Below are 23,426 nucleotides of genomic sequence, written 5' to 3' on the forward strand. Positions count from 1 at the left end.
CATCCGTGTAATAAAGCCAAAGAGAATAAAAAAAGTGTCCAGAATTAAACTTTAAAACCCAATTCCAAGAAAATCTAAAAAAAAAAAAAGAACAACAAAAAACCTACCAATGCAGTGACCCCTCCCTACACTGCTGCACTGCAAGGTGTACCAATGTATCCGTATATACCAGGGGCAGACTAACAACTCATGGGGCCCCCGGGCAATAGGGGATCATGGGGCCCCTGTGTCCTTGCCCAAACTCAAAAAAGCCTATGAAAAAGGTACCAGGGGCATCTCATGGGGCCCCCTACTGACCCCGGGCCCTCGGGCAGTGCCCGAGTTTCCAAATGGTCAGTCCGCCCCTGGTATATACCATGCCTGCGTGATGCCCCTGGAAGCTGGAAATCATTGATGTAGACACCGCTACTCTAGTGATCTGCACTTGCTTTCAGGTCCCGTGTTAAGTGATTAGCCTGATGCATTGTGAACACAGGAGGTTGAACACTCAGCACGGGCGCCATTTAGGGCCCGAACGCACACCGAACGCAGTTGAATGCAGTTGGCTGCATTTTGAACTGCACTCCAACTGCATAGACAGCCAACATCCAGGCAATCCTATGGGCACAGCTCATACCATTGCAGTGTAATTCAGTGCAGTGCAGAAAAGTACAGCATGCTGAATTTTTCTGTACCGCAAATGCGCAAAACGCATGCAAATGCACTGCAACGCATCACAGAGCACATAGAAGCCCAAGGAAAGAAGAAGAAGGGAGTGGCCTCACAGGTCAAATGCAGTTAGAAAAGCGCACATCAACTGCATGTAAAATGCACATCAATTGCATGCATAGGTACAAGGAAAAAAATGCAGAGCTACATGCAATTTCTGGTGTGAATGGGCCCTTAGAGAATGCTTTGGGCAAGGTGCAGAGTGTGACGTCACAACCAACTCGTCCAATCAGAGAACATTTTGTCTTCATTGAGAAAAAACAAAGCATTCCCTGAACTGTGTCCCATATTTGTACAGTGAGATGTATCCTTATTTATTACAGGTCCTTATATATCGCCATCAATGTACGCAGCACTTTACATATATATTGTACATTCACATCAGTCCCTAACCCTCAAGGGGTGTACAATCTAAGGTCCCTAACTCACATTCATACATACACATACTAGGGCCAATTAAGACAGGAGCCAATTAACCTACAGGCAGAGTGTGGGAGGAAACTGGAGTACCTGGAGGAAACCCACACAGGCACACGGAGAACATACAAACTCCAGGCAGGTGGTGCTGTGGTTGGGATTCAAACCAACAACCCGAGTACTGCCAGGCGGAAGTGCTAATCATTTAGCCACTGTGCTGCTTTATCCTTGTTTGCAAACATAACCAGTGCTAACACATTGACCTATTAATTATTATTATGATTATTATTAATAATTAAGAATTCATTAATAATTTTTAATAATGTTCTTGTTCTCTCTCATAGAGAAATTGTGCTTCCAATTATACAAGTCTACTGTCACAGCAAAAGAAGTCAATTACACAGGTAATTCAATGGGCAGAATAATCTGTATGTACTAAATCTGCTAGTGACATCCCATGGCCATCACTGGTATAGCAGAGGGCAACTAATCCCACAAAATGTAATATATTATGTTTTACCAGGCTCAAAAGTGTTACTAAACCCTGAACCCTGCATTCACTATATCCGGTCTCCCCTGGCCCTGCATTCACTATATCCGGTCTTCCCTGGCCCTGCATTCACTATATATGGTCTCCCCGGACCCCGCATTCACTATATCCGGTCTCCCCGGACCCTGCATTCACTATATATGGTCTCCCCGGACCCCGCATTCACTATATCTGGTCTCCCCGGACCCTGCATTCACTTTATCCGCTCTCCCCGGACCCTACATTCACTATATTCACTCTCCCCAGACCCCGCATTCACTCTCTCTGGTCTCCCCAGACCCTGCATTCACTATATCCGCTCTCCCCGGACCCTGCATTCACTATATCCTCTCTCCCCGGACCCTACATTCACTATATCCACTCTCCCCAGACCCCGCATTCACTCTCTCTGGTCTCCCCAGACCCTGCATTCACTATATCCGCTCTCCCCGGACCCTGCATTCACTATATCCGCTCTCCCCGGACCCTACATTCACTCTCTCTGGTCTCCCACAGTACACACAACATGGAAATGCAATTATTTTAGAAAATATAAACTGCTAAATACCTTTTCTCATCAGCAGTTAGAGCAGTCTTGTGACTTCTATTAGTATCTAGCAGAGCCCTGGTTAAAGCTTGTAATAGGAGGAGATTTCATTCTCCTCTGATTGTCCTATGAGGCTGCTGGACCCCTGACCTCTGTCTGGACAGTGTCGATTGGCCCTGTGCTGATCACATGCACCCTCCCAAGAAAAAAAAAACTGCTAGCATTACACACCAAACTGAGCATGTGCAGCTTTCCCTCAAGGCTCTGTTCCATCAGCAGATGGATTGGAGACAGTAGATGTAGGGGAGGACAAGAGACGACAGGATCAAACAGCCTTTTTACACAATGTGGAGGATTAACCCATTAGGTTCTACAATCAGTATAAGAAGCATGCTTTATTATTATATTATTATTATTATTATACAGGATTTATATATTATTATTATTATACAGGATTGATATATTATTATTATACAGGATTTATATATTATTATTATACAGGATTTATATATTATTATTATTATACAGGATTTATATATTATTATTATTATTATTATTATTATACAGGATTTAAATATTATTATTATTATACAGGATTTATATATTATTATTATTATACAGGATTTATATATTATTATTATTATACAGGATTTATATATTATTATTATACAGGATTTATTTATTATTATTATACAGGATTTATGGCGCCAACAGTTTGCTCAGCGCTTTACAATATAACAGGAGACAATACAGCAACAATACAGTTCAATACAAGAGGGATAGGAGGGCCTGATCCTTGGAGATTTCTGTGTCGCACTACCCCCTTAGGATTCACTGAGTAATTTTTGGGCTCCCTGTCCTTCTGGATCCTTCTCTGAGAGCCCAACCCCTGCTGACACCACAAGGTTTCTTTTACCAGAGTAAACTGACACCAGAAAGTAAACTCACAGATTATGATATGAGGTTTAAATTAAACTTGAATGTAAATTTGGTTGAACTGGTATTGATACTTGGAATGGCAATAATTACTCTTAGCAACTCTAAGCAGAGAAGTACGACATATAGCAGAAGTTCACTGAATGTTAGCAGGCCTGCTTTCAGAAATTAACCCAATGCCTCCAACCTGAGGTGGTAGCAACCCTGACCAGGGTACTCAATGTCCCTTTAGGTGCAGTGAGGACTCTTCTGCGCACTCACTGGGGCCCAGTTGGTGCACAAATAAACAGGACTGTAGGTGATGTAGGTGATAGTTCCTGACAGGATTGATGTAAAGAGGAGGTTGAAGAAAGGGCTAGGACTTTCCCTTTAAATGACACCTGAATTGCATGTTGTCTAGGAAAAGAGTAGCATTTAGGCTCTTAGGCAAATAAAGTGCTAAACTGGCAAATGGGCTTGTTGGAAAAAAGGGCAACTCCAATCTGGGATGCAATGACCAATGGCAATGGTGGCAGAAGTTACTTTAGGAGGATAAACCAGAGGTTCAGGGAGCACTGATGTGATGGGGGTTGGGGAAGATTAATAGTGCCCAGCAGGTGGGTGGGGGACAATAGTGCCAAGTCTTAGAGGGTGTGTGTAGGAATAGTAGTGCCTAGTGAGGTGTGGGGGACAACAGCACTCAGTGGGGAGGAATAATAGTGCCTGGGGGTGGGGGACAATGATGTCTAGCAGGGGGGTCCAATAGTGCCCTGTTGGAGGGGGGATTATATTACAATGGGGGGGAGGTTTGGGGGAGGATTTATAGTGCCCGGGGGGGGGGGGGGGGGTGAGGGACAAATAGTGCCTTGTAGGGGGTGGGGGATTATATTGCCCAGAAGGGGTTGGGGGAGATTAATAGTGCTCACCAGGTGGCTGGGGGACAATAGTTCACAGGATTAGAGGGTGTGGGGAGGAATAGTAGTGCCCAGTGAGATGTGGGAGGGGGGATGTCTAGCAGGGGGGTCCATTAGTGCCCTGTTGGAAGGGGGATTATATTGCCCTGGGGGGTGGAGTTGGGGGAGGATAAATAGTGCAATAGTGCCCGGGGGGGGTTAGGGACAATAGTGTTCAGTTGAGGGTGGGGAGAATAGATGTGCCTAGTGGGGGTGGGGGATTATATTGCCCAGCAGGGGCTGGGGAGGATTAATAGTGCTCAGGACAATAGTGACCAGGCTTAGGAGTTCTGTGGAGGAGCAATAATGCCCAGTGGGGGATGAGGTGGAACAATAGTACCCAGTGGGGGGCAATAGTGCCCACTGGAGGGTGGAGGACAATAGTGTCCAGACTTAGGGTGTGTGGGGAGGAACAGTAATGCCCAGTGGGAGTGGGGTGGGGAGGAACAATAGTGCATGGGGGGGGGGAGTGCCCAGTGGGAGGTGGGGGATTATATTGCCTAGTAAGGGGTGGGGAGAATAATTAGTGCCTAGTGGGGATGAACAATAATGCCCAGTGAGGGGTGGGAAGAATAATGCCCAACACAGGAGTGAGGAAGACAAATTGTGCCAAGCCGGGGGTGGGGAGGAACAATAGGGTCCAGTAGGGGGGGTTGAAGGATAACAATAGTGCCCAGAGGGGGTAGGTAGGAACAGCAGTGCCCAGTGGGGGGTAGAGGATAAATAGTGCCCAACAATAATTGTTTTAACCCTTCCCCATCTATCCAAATCTTAATAACATACTTAGGTTAGAGTTACCCTTTTATTGTTATTAATCATTTGACTGCCAAGGGTGTATAACACAGTGAAGTGTCATGGCGGTCATGGCGGTACCTTTTATGGCGGTAGCAGGGGCGGACTGACAAATCATGGGGCCCTCGGGCGATAGGGGATCATGGGGCCCCTGTGTCCTTCCCAAACTAAAAAAAAGCCTATGAAAAAGGTACCAGGGGCATCTCATGGGGCCCCCTACTGACCCCGGGCCCTCGGGCAGTGCCTGGGTTTCCAAATGGTCAGTCCGCCCCTGGGCGGTAGCTAATGACTCAAACTCTGAAAGTGACTTTAGTGTTTCTAGTGACATCATATGGCCATTCTTTGTATAGCAGAGCACTCTTTAGTGAGTTTTAGTGACCTCATGTGGTCACTGTGTATTTTACAAGGGGTTTTGTTTAAACCGTGTGTTTCCATTGGTGCAAATTGATTTATTATTTTTTAGTAGGGGACCATCATTTCGGTGTTAGTCATTTTCAGGATTCAGTCTATATTGTTTTTAGAGTGTATAACGATATTTCTGACATTATGTATATACTGATCGCTGTATTAGTGTCACTGGAGATGTTATTAGCAGTTAATCAGTTCCCACCAAGGTTCATTTAGTGTCAGAATGCCAGCCGTACTGTCATAGTCCCACTAAAAGTCACTGTTCACCACCATTACTAATATATATATATATATATATATACAGTCAGGTCCATAAATATTGGGACATCGACACAATTCTAACATTTTTGGCTCTATACCACCACAATGGATTTGAAATGAAACAAACACGATGTGCTTTAACTGCAGACTGTCAGCTTTAATTTGAGGGTATTTACATCCAAATCAGAAGAATGGTGTAGGAATTACAACAGTTTGCATATGTGCCTCCCACTTGTTAAGGGACCAAAAGTAATGGGACAATTGGCTTCTCAGCTGTTCCATGGCCAGGTGTGTGTTATTCCCTCATTATCCCAATTACAATGAGCAGATAAAAGGTCCAGTGTTCATTTCAAGTGTGCTATTTGCATTTGGAATCTGTTGCTGACAACTCTCAAGATGAGATCCAAAGAGCTGTCACTATCAGTGAAGCAAGCCATCATTAGGCTGAAAAAACAAAACAAACCCATCAGAGAGATAGCAAAAACATTAGGCGTGGCCAAAACAACTGTTTGGAACATTCTAAAAAAGAAGGAACGCACCGGTGAGCTCAGCAACACCAAAAGACCCGGAAGACCACGGAAAACAACTGTGGTGGATGCTGACACCTTATGTGTTCCCTTCACTGGAACTAAGGGGCTGAGACCAACCCCTAAAAAATAATCCCACACCATAATCCCCTTTTAAGCTCCTGAGAACAATCCATTCTTTCCCAAATGTTTGTAAAAGCAGTCTGCATGCCTAGGTGATTTGATACACCTGTGAGGTGATTGGAACACCTGCATCCAATGATTTGGAGATCTGGCCCAAGACTTTTGGCAATATAGTATATATATATATATATATATATATATATATATATATATATATGCAACTATATAAATAAATGAGCTGTGGATGATAATATGCCTTTTATTTTGCAGATTTCTGTTCTCAGGATGAAGATATCCCACGGGACATGAAAAATTATTTCCACGGTTTGAATGTAACAACTTTTGTACTATGCATCACAGACTGCAGCAAAAATTACGAGTTGCCAATCAATTGTAACTGGGGGCATTGTGCCGTTAGTTCTTCAGGACCTGACTGCTAGTAAGGCTTTAACTGATTATTCCATATACACATCAATCACCAAGGATGTGGCTATAACCATAGTGCTCCAGTTTTATGTACATGTTCTGTTGTTCTCTCTCAGTTCAACTATCTTTGACATTACAGTGTGCCCTGTCTTCTCTTAGAAAGCAACAGCCATGGGGGTTCAGATATCTAATATAAGAACCTTTGTGGCTAAAAAGACACCCAGTAGCATGTGAAAACCCATTAAAGTGAAGGTGAAAAATTTTTTTTTCTTGCACACAATATGCATTGCAAGGATTTTAGAAAACTTTTGGCAGAGTTGTACCCGTCTCTGGAGAAAGTGCTGAATCTTTCAGCATCTCCTTTTACAGATTGATTTTTATAATTGGAGGGTCTGGCTTCATTATAATCATCCGGGCAATCTCAGGGTTTGGATGGAAAAGCAACATTGTCTTTAAATTCTTTTAGATGTGGATGAGCCTCACTAAATATGAAGCGCCTGATGCAAGGGGAGCCTGCCATTGGACCCAGAACCATAGAAGAGTGACGGCAGAAAAAAGACCAAGTTTGCCATATATATGTAGCGCCCCTTAAGTTTAGCTAGAGCTATTTAGTTTTTTTTAGGCAGAGGCTGAGTAGCAGCCTAGGATGAGTAAGCCAAGTTACTCTAGGTCAGGGCTGAGGGCTCTGCAGGTCAGTTCCCTGATACCTCCACCTGATCTAAAAGCTTGAGAAGTTTCTGGAAGGCAGTGGGTGGGGGTGATGAGGGGCTGATCTGCATGCTCAAGCAGGAGGCTTGACATGGGGTCAGTAAGTGGGGTCCTAAGTATGAGGGAACCTGATCAGCAGGAGGAGTAGTGTTGGGTGGAAGAAGGAGTGAAGTTTGGAGTGTGGAGCCTGGGAAGGGGCCCAGGAGAGGAGCCTACCTACAGACAGATCTCTCTTCCTCTACGTCCCCTGAGAGAGGACAACCTGTGGAGCAGGGAAGGCAGCCAGCCCAGTGTAGAGACTGAAGGCAGCCACCAACCCTCTAAGCTTGCAGGAGAGACAGAGTGAGTAATTCTACACCCCCTGGGCCGGATAAGGGAAGAGGGCAGTCAGGTGGAGAACCCAACTAGCTTCTCATCTGGGGCTGCTTCTGGGTCCCCTAGCCGAGGGATACCCTCAGGCAGCTGGGTGATGAGGAAGATTCATCTGGGGTCTGAGGTGGTACACCAGAAGGGCTGGAGAGCTCTTCAAAGGAGAGACTTTTTTTATCCACAGACTTGAACATGGTTGCTAAGGAGTTTGTTCTCGCAGTTCACAGTTCCCTTGGGATTCCCGTGCATCCCTCAACCCCATTAAAGTTCTAAACCCCTTAATAAAACATCAAAACCAAGCTCAAGGACTGTTCACTGACTCCAACGTGCAGGTGTGGAAGAAAATGTGTGTTGTCTGGCCGTGCTGAGCTTTAGGGGGACCCAAAACGTAGCGACCCCTAAGGGGGTAGTGTTACACGTGGGGGCTCGTAATTCCGGGATGTCCCTATAGCAATGTGAACCTGTTGCCCCTAGCACCCAGCAATCATCGATCCAGGAAATCGTGCCTGCTGCTGTAAAGTATCATGGAGCCAAGCAGGAAAGTGGGGGTGTGCTGCACTGCTGGAATTGTGACTGTTGCTGTGATTAAAGTCTCATTGCTAATACTGTTGCCCTCAACAACCATGTTGGACCCATCCAAAAGTCTTCCTGCTGCTCTACAGGTAGCTGGTGTGAGAGACTATGTTCATGATCTATCTGCTAAAGACAGTAAAATGTCCGCTGTTATCCTGTTTGCCATTGCCCCGAGCATCTGGAGTGGTCCATCAGTATGTGAAAGTATTGTTCTGCTCTACATGTGGCTACCTCAAAAGACTATGTTCATTATGTGCCTGCTTACAACAGTAGACCTTGTGTCTGTACTACTGCTTTGCTCACCGTCGCCGATAGCAACCATGGCGAGCTACAGTGTTCCTTTGGATTACAAATGTTCTGGCGCCCACCACCGACTGAGGCCTATGTTCTACTATTGCTGAAGCCCGCTGAAGTCAGTGCTTGCTTGTCGTTGTCCAGAGCAACCGGAACAGCCTGCTACCCAGTGAATTACAAATGTCCAGTTGCCCCAAAGTAGCTGGAATCAGTGACTCTGTGATCTTGTGGTTTATTGTTTCTAGTGGGGAGTGTATCCCGTATCTCGCTGTTGCCCATAGCAACCATTGCGGACCATTATTACCTGTGCAACTACTCATCCACCCATCAATGGCTGGAACCAAGTGTTCTACAATCATCAGTGAACTGTCTTTGTGTTACTGCCCGGGCTCAGTGCCTTACAAGCCTGCAAACCCATCAGTGCACTCCCGCTTGATGAAGCACGGGTTATCATAAACGCAGGAAAAACCCTGCATGACTGTCTCGCTGGTGCCAACATATCCGAAGGACACAAGCAATGCCGCAAGTTTAGATAGGGGGAGCTAGTAAGCTATTTAGCTAGTTAGTTGCCATAAGCAATGCCACAAGTTTAGCTAGTTAGTTTTGTTTTGGCAGAGGATGAGTAGCAGCCTGGGGTGAGTCAGCCAGGTTACTCTAGGTTCGGGCTGAGGGCTCTGCGGGCCATTTCCGTGATACCTCCCCTTGCTCTAGAAGCTTTAGAAGTTTCTGGAAGACAGTGGGTGGGGGTGAAGAGGGGCTGATCTGCATGCTCAAGGGACTCTGACCAATACCCAAGCAGGAAGCTTGGCATGGGGGGGTCAGGGCGGCCCTTAACCCTTTCACTGCCAGAGCCGTTTTCGTGCATTTTTGCACACATGTTTATAAAATCATTTTCTCCCTGGAGATTACACAAAATCCCCAAACATGATATATTTTCTGAAAGCAGACACCCTAGAGAATAAAATAGTGGTAGTTCTAATTTTGCATGTTGCATGATATTATTGCAAAGGTTTAGCAAATGTAAAGTTTCAGTAAATATCTGTTTCTGAATTTTACGGCAAACAAACACAAAAAATTAGCCACATTTTTGGTAAAATATAAAAGATGAGGTTGCGCCGAGTAAATAGATACAAACCTTAAATTTGTGTGCGCCTATGAAATGGCGTCAAATTTCTGTACCCTATAATTTCTATAGAAGATGCTTCCAGAGCCCGTACAGGTCATCAATTTAGTGTTACAGAGGAGCTCTGGGGCTAGAATTATTGCTCTCACTCCGGCATCTGAGGTGATATGTAACATGTGTATTGACATTTTCACGTGTGTGTTTATGTTTGTATGTGTAAATGTGGGGGTGGGGAGGCTTAAAAATTTTTTGGGGGGAGATGTTATGTGCTTGAGTGTAGCTTTATTTTTTACAAAAAAAAATGTTTTACTTAACTTTTTTTTTCATCACATAGGAGACACAAAATCCCCTATGTGATGTTTTTTTTCGTGACAGGTTCTCTTTATTAAGAAATGCAGGGTCCAAAAGACCGCCAATGTCTTCTCTGTGATCCATTAAATGTATTGCAATGCAAACCGCATTGCAATACATCTTTCCCGTTTATTTTAGCCCGGAAAGTGACAGCCGTGACCCAGAAGTGACATCATTGACGTCGCCTTCCAGGTCACACAAAGAAGGGAAGGGGAGCTCATCCATGCTCATCCACGCTTCAGTTGGTGCAATCATTCACAAATGGAAGAAACACAAAACAACTGTCCGTCTCCCTAAGTCTGGTGCATCATGCAAGATCTCACCTCAAATACTTATTTCCCTCATGAACATGCAAATCAGTCATCATTTGGTAGACATGCATTTCTGCTGAATGTTTTGTTGCTATTCTGTCTCTCAGTGTTACAATGCACCGAACATTCGATTTTTAGACTGATTATTTCTTTGTGAGCAGGCAAACATTCAAAATCAGCATGGGAGCAAATATATGTTTCCTTCATATATTGATCATTTTTTAAAATTTTATTTCAATTTGTTAACATTTGTGTGTGAGTATAGATCTATGTTTGTCCCAAGCATGTTTGAGTCCACCTACTGTTGACTGGCTCCCTACCTCTGCTAGAAGTCTATTCCTAGCATCAGCTACTCCTTCCTTCAAAAAATACTATCTAAGATTAGTTTTGAATTTTCCTCCTGCTAGTTTGAGGTCATATCCATATGTTCTTGGTCTTGGCTTCATATTGAAAATCCTGCCCTCCTGAGCCTTATTCGCCTTCTTAATATATTTTGTGTAATGGTTTCAGTCCTGCCTCGCCTTTCCCTTCTTTCCTCCATGTATCGACTTGCATTTGGCAAAAGCATTCAGCCAGTCACATAGGCAGAAATTGAGAATTTCTGTACACCAATAGAGCTTTGGCTGTACTTCTCCTTTAACCACCTCCCCTATGGCCATTGTATATAAACGGCCGGACGGTGGCAGTGCAGGGGCAGGTGGCCGTTTATAAACGGCCTTCCCGCCCCCTGCTTGTGCATGCCCCTGCTTGTGCACGCTCCCTGGGAGCGTGCACAAGCACGAGGTCCCGATCATGTGATCACTGATTGGCCAATCGGTGATCGAATGCAGAGCAGTAAGCAAGATATCACTTCTGGCATCATTGCTTACTACGTGTGAAATGAGTGAATGATCACAGAGGTCACATGGTACAAGGCTAGTCACAACAGCCTTGTACCATGTGACAAGCTGTGACCAATCACAGCTCACCCAGTAGTTCTCAATGGCTGCAAGAATGCAGCCAGAGAGAAGGAGAAATTATTGCATTTACAGCCTTTATGGGTATAAAAGCAATCAGTGTAAAAAAAACAAACAAACTTCATCACCCCCCACAAGTAGTACAGTGTCACCATGGTGACACTGTACTGCTAGGGTGACAGTATATTTATAAAAAAAAAAACAATAATAATATAAAAAAATTAAATAAAAATGTAAAACAAAGTTTAAAAATTATAATTTTTGATTAAAAACTAATTTGGGTTATTTATATTTTTACTAAAAAGATAAAGGAATACATTTTGTCCAATATTTATGATGAAAGATTTTATAAGAAAAACACTTTTTTTCAAAATGTTTGGACTTTTTCATTTAAATAGCAAAAAAAATTAAAATCCCAGTGGTGAATAAGTACCACCAAAATAAAGTTACCAAAATTCATATGGGTACAGTGTTGCATGACCGCGCAATTGTCATTCAAAGTGTGATAGCGCTGAAAGCTGACAATTGGCCTGGACAGGAAGGGGGTGAAAGTGTCCAGACATGAAGTGATTAAACACCTTTATATTCAAAGCTGGGGATATGTGTCACGGCCCACGGTCACCGCCACCAACAGGTGACAATCGCATAGCCGCGACTAACAGTAATACGTCACGCCCACGGCGTCAGACCCCAGACCTTCTCACCAAACTCGTGACCGAAGGGCCGGCCCATCCAAAACCGTGGTGTGACGCGCGTAACAAGGCCCCACCCAGCTGCACCCTACACAGCGATTACCCAGCTAATGGTCTACAGTCTGTGCCTGCAGCCTGAATGCGCTTGTTACTGGGTCGGGTTAATTACGCAACTAACCCTCTACTGCCACCACCACTTTTGTCGGAGACTGGGAAACTCCCGTTATCAAATATACACTATAATGATTGAAATATTGATCTATATAGCACGGCCCGCGGACCTGCTATACAGAGATATAACAAACAGTAGCGTCTCTTCAAAGGCAGGGATTCGTGAATTGCAAGTAAGAGCTTAGAAACAGTTTAACACTTTCAGAAAGAAAGATTTATTTCTAACAGGGTCAAAACAGGTGCGATAAAATATTTATAAAGAGATGTCACAAAAATATATATATATGTATATAAAGACACAGCAAAGAGATAATTAGGAAGAAGATTACAGGGTTAAGTTACTTGCCATATGCCTGGGTTTGCAAATCCAAGATGCAGAGCAGAAAGGTTCTTTGATCTCCTCTGTTACGATGTTACCTCGGAGATCTCTGAGTGTGTGTGACAAGCTCTAACTCTCTTGAAAGTCCCTCTCAAGGGGAGGGGGGGGGGCTCTGACTACACGTTTTGGGAGTGGTCATTGGGGAACTCTAAACTACCAGCTTCATATCCCATGATATGAACCATACAGTTGACCTGAGGAATGTGCATTTACTCTGGTCAGTTTGATAATATGTGGACTTACACCGTTTTGGGTGACAAAAGTTACACTTTAGTAGACGGCCTGTCTCCACTCTCATGTCTTCCTGGTTGTTCCACGCCATCTGCCAGGAGATAACGTTTGCCTCTCAGGAAGGGAGGAGGGTAGGAATGAGCCTGAGGAATGCCTCAAATAAACGGACAGAACACGAAAAAGAGAGTGGAAAAGGGGGACTCCACTCCAACAAGGATGAGCAAGTTTGCCACAATATGCATTGTCCCTCATTAGGCCCATTGCAATCTTGGTAATGGAATCCCAGAGCCTTCCCTTTGCCATTTGAGAACGATAGTTCGGGAATGGCAGTCATCTTTATCTGTCATGATCTCAGTACAAGTTCTTTAATGTCAGGTTGTACAAACTCTTCTCTTCATGTCTTCACAGCTGTGATGTTTCAGATGAGTACTGGTACACAGGAAGCCATTGTGAGACAGCAGTCAGCAAGCCTGGCGTCATTGGAGGAGTGACTGTTGGCCTGATCGTTCTGGTTATCATAATCATTATTGTGGTCATTGCTTTGTGCCGGCGTCGGCGTCGTGTTGCAGACGGTGAGATGTAAGTACCAGCAAAAAGATTGCTTGATATTTGCTCAGAAATACAGTATATGGCCAAACGTTTGCGAACACATCTATGTGAGTTTGTTGGAAATCTGATTCTAAAACCATGGCCATTTACTATAGTGTTGCCCCACTTTGTGGCTATGACAACCTCCACTCTTTTTGGAAGGCTTTCCACAAGATTTTGGAGTGGTCGTGGAAATGTGTGCTTATTCAGACCAAAAGAGCATTTGTGAGGTCAGGTACTGATATTGAACAGGAAGACCTACCAGTTGGTATTCCAATTCATCCCAAAGGCATTCAGTAAGGTTGAGGTCAGGGCTCTGCACAGGTCATTTGAGTTCCTATACACCAAGCTTATCAAACAATGGCATGTTGCAGCTGGTTTTGTATACTGGGGTACAGTCATGCTGGAATAGAAAAGGGCCTTCCACGTGGTGTTTTCACAAGGTTGCAAGTGCCCAATGGCCTAAAATGTCTTTGTATGCTGTACCATCACCAGTACCCTTTACTGGCAATGTCTGAACACAATCCTTTGACTATAAAATAGACTTGAACGGCAGGTATCCATAAATTTTGGCAAAATACTGTAGTACAGTATAACAAACAAATGGGTGCCATGGCCTTTATGTAGAAGGACTAGAGGAGCAATGAGTATTTTGGACCACCTTGGTCTATTTTGGACCACCTTACAAAACCTGTCTGGAAAAGCGGTGCCATTACTACTTTGTGGAAGCCACGAGGCTCAAAAAATGAACCTTTGCAGGACATTGATCTTTTTTTTTCTGCCTCGTGACAATTTTATTTTCAAAATCTCATTGGACTGAGGTGAAAATAATTGTAATTTTTACAAAAATAAATAAGGATACTTATTAGGGATAAAATTGGGGTTTGTCAATACCATGGATTTGAAGAGAATTCTCAGGGTTCGAAGTGTATTACCACTGTTAAATGCAACAGCTTAATTCTCAGGCTGGTTGTTTGGAAGACAGCAGCCATTGGAGTCTTAACAACCAGTTACTATATCCTCACCTGGTCTTTTCAGCTATGACAGGTGAATATAGACAAAGACTCGGTGATGGTGAAAAAAAAAAACATGGAACCCCCTCAAATTTTATACCAGACCCATCAATCATGTGGTCCAGGGATGCAAATCCTCATCAATCACAATGAATGACACCCAATGATAGAAAAATATGCCATGTCCGGTTCCAATTAGTTTATTATGACTGGTAGCTAAATGTAAACAAAGGGACAGGGTCTCTTAGGTGACATCATTGACCAGATATAAACATGACCACATTCGGTCAATGATGTCACGGGATCCCAAGTGATGTAATTGACCAAACATGGTTGTTTCGGTATTTGGTCAATGACATCACCTGGTGTAATCCTTCCCTTTGTTTACATTTTACTGTCAACTGGGGAGCTACCATTTGCAACAAGTGAGCAACAGGATCAGACATGTTTTCAGACTTTTTTCTGGGGGGAGGGGCTTTGTTCATTGTGATTCATGGGGAGCTATATTGACTATGGATTGACATCATGAGACTTTTTGTGTTAAAGGACTTAAAAATTGTGGTGTCTTTATTTACTGTTTGCTCTTTTGGTGAAAGAGTAGGTGCACAATGTAGCACTTACTCATTCACATTTGCTTTGGCTCATGTCCCCACGTCAGTGCTCACAAAATCCCCCTCATGTCATTTGTTTCACATTCACTTGCCTGTTAGCCCAGAAAATGGCCATTGCTGATTCTAATATTGTGTTCCTATTGACTTCAGTTCAGCATCTGAACTTCACCTAAATCCGCATGAACCAAAATCAGGTGCATTCGGCTAATGACTACTCAACAGTTGTGAGGAACCTAAAACAGGTGCTAGTTTTGTGTTGTCCCAATTACCTTTAGGTCATTTATCCAACTAGTGGGACAATTTCTAACCCATTGGTATGTCCTTATTGTGTGTATACCACTGTTTTGTCAAAAAAGCCCAGTCCTTGTAGACTAAAAACAATGTCAACTAATGCCCTTTGCCTGTCTGAATATTTTTTGTTTTCATTGTGTATAACTGGGCTGACTGATTTCTGAACAAAATTGACCTAGTGTGTTTGCTTGTGTATATGCGATGGGATTCTGAGTGTATACTATACAAAAACATGTGATTAATTAAATTGTATTTTTTATTTACCCTCTCTCACATGCTGTTCTTTTCTTCCTTTCCACTTCCTTCCCTTCTCTCCTCTCTTTACCTCTTGCCCCCTTCTTTTCCCTCTCTCCTTTTTTTTCTTTCCCTTCCTTCCCCCTCCTCTCCCTTCAATGCTTCTCATTCTTTCCCCTGTTTTTCTCTCTTCCTCTTCCTTCTCCTCTCCACTTTTCTTCTCTTCCCCTACTTTTCTCTCTTTCCTCTTCCCTCATCTTCCTCTTCTTTCTCCCCCTGCTTCCTCTTCGATACCTTCTTACCCCTCTACCTTCCTTTCTCGCTTCTCCTTCATTCCTCTCTCTTGTCTCCCCTGTCTCCTTTCCTGTAATATATTTCCCTCTCTCCTCTCTTTTAATTTGCCCTCCCCTTCTCTTTTATTTTGCTCTTGCTCCCCCATCTTCACTTCTCCCTTACCTTCCCTCCTCTTGCCTCCTTTGCTCACTGCTCCCCTTCTCACCTCCTTTTTTCCCTTCTCTTCTTAATTTCCCTTCTTTCTCCTTCTCTCTTTCTTCTCTCTGGTCATCCTCTTCCCTTCCCTTCCCTCTCTTCTCCCCTCCCCTCTTCTCTTCTCTTCTCTTCCCTTCCCTCTCTCCCCTCCCTTTCTCTTTTCTCTTCTCTTCTCCTCTCTTCCCTTCTCTTCTCTTCTCTTCCCTTCTCTTCTCTTCTCTTCTCTTCCCCTCTCTTCTCTTCCCCTCTCTTCTTTCCCAATTTTTTGTCTTCTCCATTCTTTTCCTTCTGTAACCTCACTATTCTTTTCTTATTTTCTATGTTAATTTCCCTTTCTCCTCATATCTCTTCTTTCTTTATCCTCTCCCTGTCTCCTCCCCTCTCCTGTATTCTGTTTTTTCCTCATCTCTCATTTTCCCTTATCTCTTCCCCTCTTTTTGCCTTCCTCCCTCTCCTCCCACTCTTCCCTTACCTTTCCCTGTCTCCTCTGCTCTCCTCTCTTCACCTTTTTTCTCTCCTCCTCCTTCCTTTCTCTGTCTATCTCCTGTGCTTTTCTTCTTCTCCTCTCTTTCACTTTCTTCACCTCTCTTTCCCTTCCTACCCCCCTCTTCTCTCTGCTCTTCTTATGTCTCATGTCTTCCCCTTCTTTCCTTCTCTCCTATCCTCTTCCTTTGTCATCTCTCCTCTCCCTTCCCCTCCCCTCCTCTCCTTTCCTCCCCTCCTCTCCTCCTCTCTTCTTCTCTCCTTTCCTCCCCTCTACTCTTCTCTCCTCCATTCTCTCTTTTCTTTACCATGATACATACAGGTTACTAGAAGATGATGGCAGTAGGCACTGGTATGGGTTTGGTTGGAAAAAGCACCTAAAGATACAAAGAAGATTCTGGAATCCGAAAATTGATAGTAAAATGTTTGGTAAGTTGCCAATATAACTTTGTCTATGAATGCAGCTCCATTAGTGTAACATTGATTTGTTATCCTTTATTTTATAAGCAAATTCACAATTTCTGCATTAACCTCTTAATTTATATAAAACCTTTATCCCAAAAGAAAAAAAAATGCTTAAAAAGGTGTTAGCTGGAGCTTGGCTTTAATTCATTAGCAAAATCCATCTAAGGCTAGTACATCTAAGGCATTACAGCTAGCTTTTTTTGCAAATGTGCGATTTTGTGCGCATTTTCATGTGACACGCATAGGGTAGCATATTCATTACAATGGGCTGCCCAATGTTTGATAAACCCTGCAAAGTAGATGTTGTAGCTTTTTGCCACATTCAATTTTCTTAAAATGTTTTTTAAACTGCATGTTTGTTGCACATTTTCCATGCAGAAAAACATGTGTCTGCTTGACGTATTCCGGATGCCATTGACAATGATTTGTGTTTTTCACTCATTTCGTAAACGCATGCAAATACGTGCAATTTAGCACACATTTACAAAATGTTGAGGTGTAAATGGAGCCTAACCAGAGGCGGACTGACCATTTGGAAACTCAGGTACTGCCCGAGGGTCCGGGGTCAGTAGGGGGCCCCATGAGATGCCCCTGGTACCTTTTTCATAGGCTTTTTTGAGTTTGGGCAAAGACCCAGGGGCCCCATGATCCCCTATTACCTGGGGGCCCCATGAGTTGTCAGTCTGCCCCTAAGCCTAACACTACCTTCTCTCCGAGCTGACAATGCTGCTGTCTAAGGGTGTCTCTGTTGCTCCTCCAGTGGAGTGGAACCACCCAAGGCTGCGATTTTTCAGGCATTTTTATTATGGTGTTTTTGAGTGTTTTTGCAAGTGTATAAAAACAATTTGGAAGTGTATTACAAGCATTTTACATATGTATTCAAGCTTCAGGAGGTTTTGTTTTAGCCAAAGGAAAGCATTAAGGGGTGGGGGACCCATTAATATAGGCTAAAAGAAGGCTGAAATACACTTTAAAAAACTCTCACAAATAAAGCATTTTCAGGCGTGTCCGTTGAAGTCTGTGGGGTCAAATATGCCTTAGCCACTGTTCACACTGATGCGACTTGTCGTGCATTTGACAGTTCAAATCGCATGGCAGGTCACACCCAATGATTGGCAATGGAACCGTTCTAATCAGAGTGACTCCTGCACTGCTTTTTTTATTTTGCATGCGACTAGCATAGGCATCTGTGCATGAAGTCGCACATATGTTTCTCGAGTTGCACCTTGAAGTTGCACTGATATCTGACTTTGAAGTCATGAGAGTTGCATGATTTCAAAGCTGTCCTCAGTGCGAACCCAGGCTTAAAAGCAGTTCATGTAGCTTTTGGAGATTCAGGCATCAAGCTACAGGTGTCTTGAGTGCTCATATGTGATTTTGGATGCTGAGCTTCAGGTGTGAATGGGGACTAATGCAGGCCATAGACGGGTCGAAAATCGGCTGGTTTTTTTATAAAAAAAAATGAAAAATCGGTCGTTCGATCGGCCGACATTACCACCAACGGTAAAAAAATTGGCCGATTTTCGTCCCTTCTACGGCCGGCATTTAATTACTTCTGTCCCTTGCAGAGAGCTCTGCTATTATATTTGACATGAAAAAGTATTGCGGTTGCAACAATGTATCCATTTGTATCCATTTGTATCCATTTTGGATGCAGATGTTTTTATTTGGATACAAATAGATACATTGTTGCAACCGCAATACTTTTCATATAAAATATTATAGCAGACTGGAATTCTTCTTTTTCTTCTACTTCTTTTTCTTCTTTTTATTTTTCTTCTTCTTCTTCTTCTTTTTCTTCTTTTTGCAGGTTACGGCTCATGTGCAGATTTTTTAATCGGTAAAACGAACGGCCGATTTGCCCATCATTGCTGGGAAAATTGGCCGCAAATTTTCCAACTTTACCGATAGAAAAAAAATGTGCCAAAACCCCGAAAAACGGCTGACCAATTAACCCACTAATGGTGCGAAAATCGGCCGATTGTTTTTTTCGCCTGACAAATCGGCCCGATTTTCGACCCGTCTATGGCTTGCATAAGGCAGGCCATTCTGAATTTTGAATTAATTTTCTTTCGAAAATCAGAAATTTTGTGCGTTTTGTTATCCAATGGTACTACCATTGACTTCCAAAAAAGCCTTCAATTTCACCTCATGTTTCTACAAAAAAGAATTTTCGTAGCTGCAAATCTATTCTTTCCAGATCACAGCTCTTGCTCTTTTCCTTTTTGATTATACTTCTTGCAAGATTCTCCCATCAATGATTAGAAATTTGTTTGTTTTTCAAAAAATTTCAAATTCAATGGCCGCACAAAAAACGGCCGGTGCTGCAGCCCTCTAATGGTGTGAAATTCGAACAAAAATTCTTAGTTACGAGTTTTGAAAGAAAATACTTTCGGAATTTCACCCATGTATGGCCTGCATAAGACTGGATGTGTGTTAATGGCTAAATCATCTAATCACCTGGTAAAAATAAAGGATTAAATCCTAAAACAAGGCTAATGCAGCCACTGCATTTAATTATTCAATGCTTGCTCTCATTCTTCTTTAATGCTCTCTCCCAAGGTCCAGATGGAACCTTCACGTCCACAAAGGAGAAGGTGAATGTGAAAGTGAGCCCACGGTGTAAGGTAAGAGCAAATCACCAGAGAGACGTACTCTCGCTACACTCCACACTATATTAATAAGGCTGCTTTTACAATATTAACAAGTATGAATCAACCCTGAGATACAAGAGCAGTGTACTGTTATCTTGAAAGCTGGAACATGGGCACTACTTATCCCAGGATGCCCTGGACTAAGAAGCTTGAGCACTGACTCAAAGAGTTTTGCTTTTGCCCTTCCTAGTCCAAGAGGACATTTGTGTCACTTTATGTCTTATGTCATACAGTATTTGTGTAGCACTACCCCCTTAGGGGCCACTGGATTTGAATTGGGTCCCCCCTGCTCTGCATGGCCAGGCAACACACATTTTCACACTTTGCACACTGGAGTCAGTGAACAGTCCTTGAGCTTGGTTTTGTGATTTATTGAGGAGTTAACAACTTGGATGGGATCTAGGGGTATATAGGATGCTCGAGGAACTGTGGAATTTGAGGACAACTCCTTAGCAACTATGTACAAAGATTTGGATTAGCAACAGTCTTTCCTTGAAGAGCACCAAAGGCTCTTCGGTGTACCTCCTCAGACCCAGGGTTATTCCTCCTCTTTATCCACATGCCTGAGGGTATCCCTGGGCAAGGGGGCCAAAGAGCTGTTAGAAGAGTCCCAAATGAGAAGCTAGTTGGGTCTTGCACCTGACTGCCCTCTCCCCTTATCTGGCCCAGGGGGTGTAAGAGTACTTACACTGTCCTCTCCTGTTAGCTTGGTGGGTTGGTGGCTGCCTTCAGGCCTTATGTTGGACTGGCTCCTTCCCTGCTACACAGGCTGTCATCCCTTAAAGATGTTGAGGCAGTGGAGATCCTCATTTCCAGCAACCAGCCTGTAGGTGTGCTCCCCTCCCTAGGGCCCCCTCACAGGCTTCACACACCAGCCTTCCTCAATCAATCTTCCCCCCGGCACTGCCTGCCTCCCCCCAGGTTCTTCCACATTTGAGGGTTGTTCTGGTCATGCCCAGCCTCCTGCTAGGGGATTGGCCAGGGTCCCTCAGACATGCAGATCTGGACCTCCTCCCCTCCTCCAGAAATCTCATAGGTTTCTGGAAAGGTGGGAGTGCTCCAGAAGCCCTGATCTGTTAGAGCCTCGCAGCCTCTCCTGACAGGGGCGGACTGACCATTTGGGAACTTGGGCACTGTCCGAGGGCCCGGGGGTCAGTAGGGGGCCCCATGAGATGCCCCTGGTACCTTTCATAGGCTTTTTTGGGTGTGGTTTGAGTGTGGGCGAGGACACAGGGGCCCCATGATCCTCTATTGCCCGGGGGCCCCATGAGTTGTCAGTCCACCCCTGTGTCCTGAGGTAACCTCACTACCTCACTCCCAGGCTGACTCATCCCCAGGCTGCTACTCAGCCTCTATCTAACCAAAAAATTATCTAACTAACCTGGAGGGCATTACAATTATATTCATTTTAATGTTAATTCGTTATTTTGGGAGATTATGTATGCACTCTGAGTCATCCCTGCTAGTCCAACCCACAAAGAAAAATGGAATGACCTGATTGGACGATATCGACTGGAGATGCGTGCATCCAAAAGTAATGAATTAACAGAATTAATTTTGGATTCATTCAATATGTTATGATTCGGAGGTTCTGATAGATCCACTTCCATCCAACCCAAACACAATAAGTAGGAATCATCTTCTTATTTTACTTTTATACCTTACTGTATTTATTGAAATATGTTTCCACTTCACATGTATTGCATTTAATTGCATTATAATATTGAAAAAATGTTAATACAAAAAGAATTGGCTGATTATTAGAATATAAAATGGACCGAATCAATCTGAAATGTCATGACATTATTTTGGAAGCTTCCAACATGATCAAAAGGCCCAAACTATTGCATTAATGAAACAAATAAATACGAATGAACTCATTGTTTCGTTATAATTTATTTTGGATTCATTGAAATTAGTTACTATTATGATTCAGAGATTCGGATACATATGAATATCACAATAATGCAAATTTTGATACGTAACAAAATGTCTACACCATGGTGATCATGGGCGCCTAGGAGGAAAAGGTAAGACACATGATGGGGAAGAGGAGATGGTCAGCATGCTCCTGAGCATGGTGAAGAGTTTTGTGCACTTTCGGAACAGATCTAGTAACACACTTCAATGGCATATTAAGCAAACCTTAATAAGAGAAGTTAATTGTTAGGGTTTACATACACAGTCCCACCCTTCCCGTGATATCTATAAGCTACCTTTCCTAGTTTCGAGATCTTTGCCCATCTTTTCTTCTAGGGTCAGCATCTTAGGCCATCTTGATTGGTCCACCTTGTTTGACATAACTCCCGCCCATGAGAAGTTTGAGAGCCAACAAGTATAAAGTACTTAGTGCAGAAGAGACATATTGGGGTTGATTGACTGAAACTGAAGAGTGCAAAATCGTGTGCAGCTCTGCATATAAACCAATCCGCTTCCAGTTTTTTGTTAATTGAACAAGCTGACATTAGAAGCTGATTGGCTACCATGTACAGCTGCACCAGATTTTTGCACTCCCCAGTTTTAGTAAACCAACCCCATTATGTTTCTTCTGATATAAAAATCCTTCCTAATTTCATTTTTCCTAGATAGAATTTAGCTTTAACCAGAGGTGGACTGATCATTCGGGAACTGGGGCACTGCCCGAGGGCCCAGGGTCAGTAGGAGGCCCCATGAGATGCCCCTGGTACCTTTCATAGGCTTTTTTGGGTGTGGTTTGAGTGTGGGTGAGGACCCAGGGGCCCCATGATACCCTATTGCCCAGGGGCCCATGAATTGTCAAAAGTCCAGTCAAATACAAAGCTTAAACCTGCTCCCACCCCCATGCTAAGCCTACCCTGACTACCCTGGAAAGGAAAGATGTCTATACTTACCTATTTAGAAGGTGCATGAGCTCTTCAGCTGCCAGCTTCAGTGAAGAGGAGAGAGTGAAAGCCAGCTTCAGTGAATAGGCATTGAAACTAACAATGGCTACAATGCCTGGAGGCAGGGCCTGGAAAAGGGGTGGGCAGGAGGGGCAGCTGCCCTGGGCACTGTGGTATCATGTGAGGTGTAGGAGGAAGGGGGGTTCTGCGTGGAGAGCTCCTACCTACAAGCTGGCAATCGTAATGAGAGCAGATTCAGTGTAATAAACATTTGTGCTTGAGATGAGAGTATTTGTGTTAGGAGGGGGAATTGAGGGAGGAAGATTTGTTCTGGGAGCATGGGCGGACTGACCATTTGGAAACTTGGGCTCTGCACAAGGGCCCGGGGTCAGTAGGGGGCCCCATGAGATGCCCCTGGTACCTTTTTTCATAGGCTTTTTTGAGTGTGGGCAAGGACACGGGCCCCATGATCCCCTATTGCCTGGGGGCCCCATGATCCCCTATTGCCCGGGGGCCCCATGAGTTGTCAGTCCGCCCCTGACTGGGAGGCGAAAATTCAAGGGGCTGCAGTGACATATGATTTATTTTAGGATGCAACATTTTTTTAGGGGGAAAAGGATATGTGCTGGGGGGAGTGTGCTAGGAGGGATGATTTGGGGGGATTTGTGCTGGGAGGGGGGATGGGGGAAGAGGATTCGTGCTAGGAGGGGGGATTTTTACTAGGAGGGAGGATTTGCATTAGGATGGGGAGATTTTATGGGGAGGATTTGTGTTAGGAGGGCAGTTTGGGGTGGGAGAAGATTTATGTTCAAAGGGGAAATTTGAGGGGTAAAGGGGGGATGGGGAAGAGGACATATGCTAGCATTGGGGATTTGTACTCGGTGAGGGGATTTGTACTAGGAGGGGGGATTTGCATTAGGAGGGGAGCTTTGATGTGGAGGATTTGTGTTAGGAGGATAGTTTTGGGGGGGAG

At 43.9% G+C, this 23,426-nt stretch overlaps 1 protein-coding gene across 1 annotated transcript in view; it reads left to right on the top strand.

Annotated features, from left to right (window-relative positions):
- Positions 1 to 23,426, top strand: part of LOC149453952 (mucin-3A-like) — a 35,662-nt gene that overhangs the window by 10,594 nt on the left and 1,642 nt on the right. The window contains exons 6-10 of the mRNA XM_089687989.1: positions 1,470 to 1,529; positions 6,451 to 6,619; positions 13,173 to 13,343; positions 16,796 to 16,902; positions 19,501 to 19,565. Of these exons, the coding sequence (XP_089544115.1) occupies positions 1,470 to 1,529; positions 6,451 to 6,619; positions 13,173 to 13,343; positions 16,796 to 16,902; positions 19,501 to 19,565 (572 nt within the window). The remainder of the gene's footprint in view (positions 1 to 1,469; positions 1,530 to 6,450; positions 6,620 to 13,172; positions 13,344 to 16,795; positions 16,903 to 19,500; positions 19,566 to 23,426) is intronic.

Source organism: Staurois parvus, unplaced genomic scaffold (genome assembly GCF_062004578.1).
Source record: "Staurois parvus isolate SC_StPar_1 unplaced genomic scaffold, SC_StPar_1.0 ptg000444l, whole genome shotgun sequence".
Taxonomy (NCBI): domain Eukaryota; kingdom Metazoa; phylum Chordata; class Amphibia; order Anura; family Ranidae; genus Staurois; species Staurois parvus.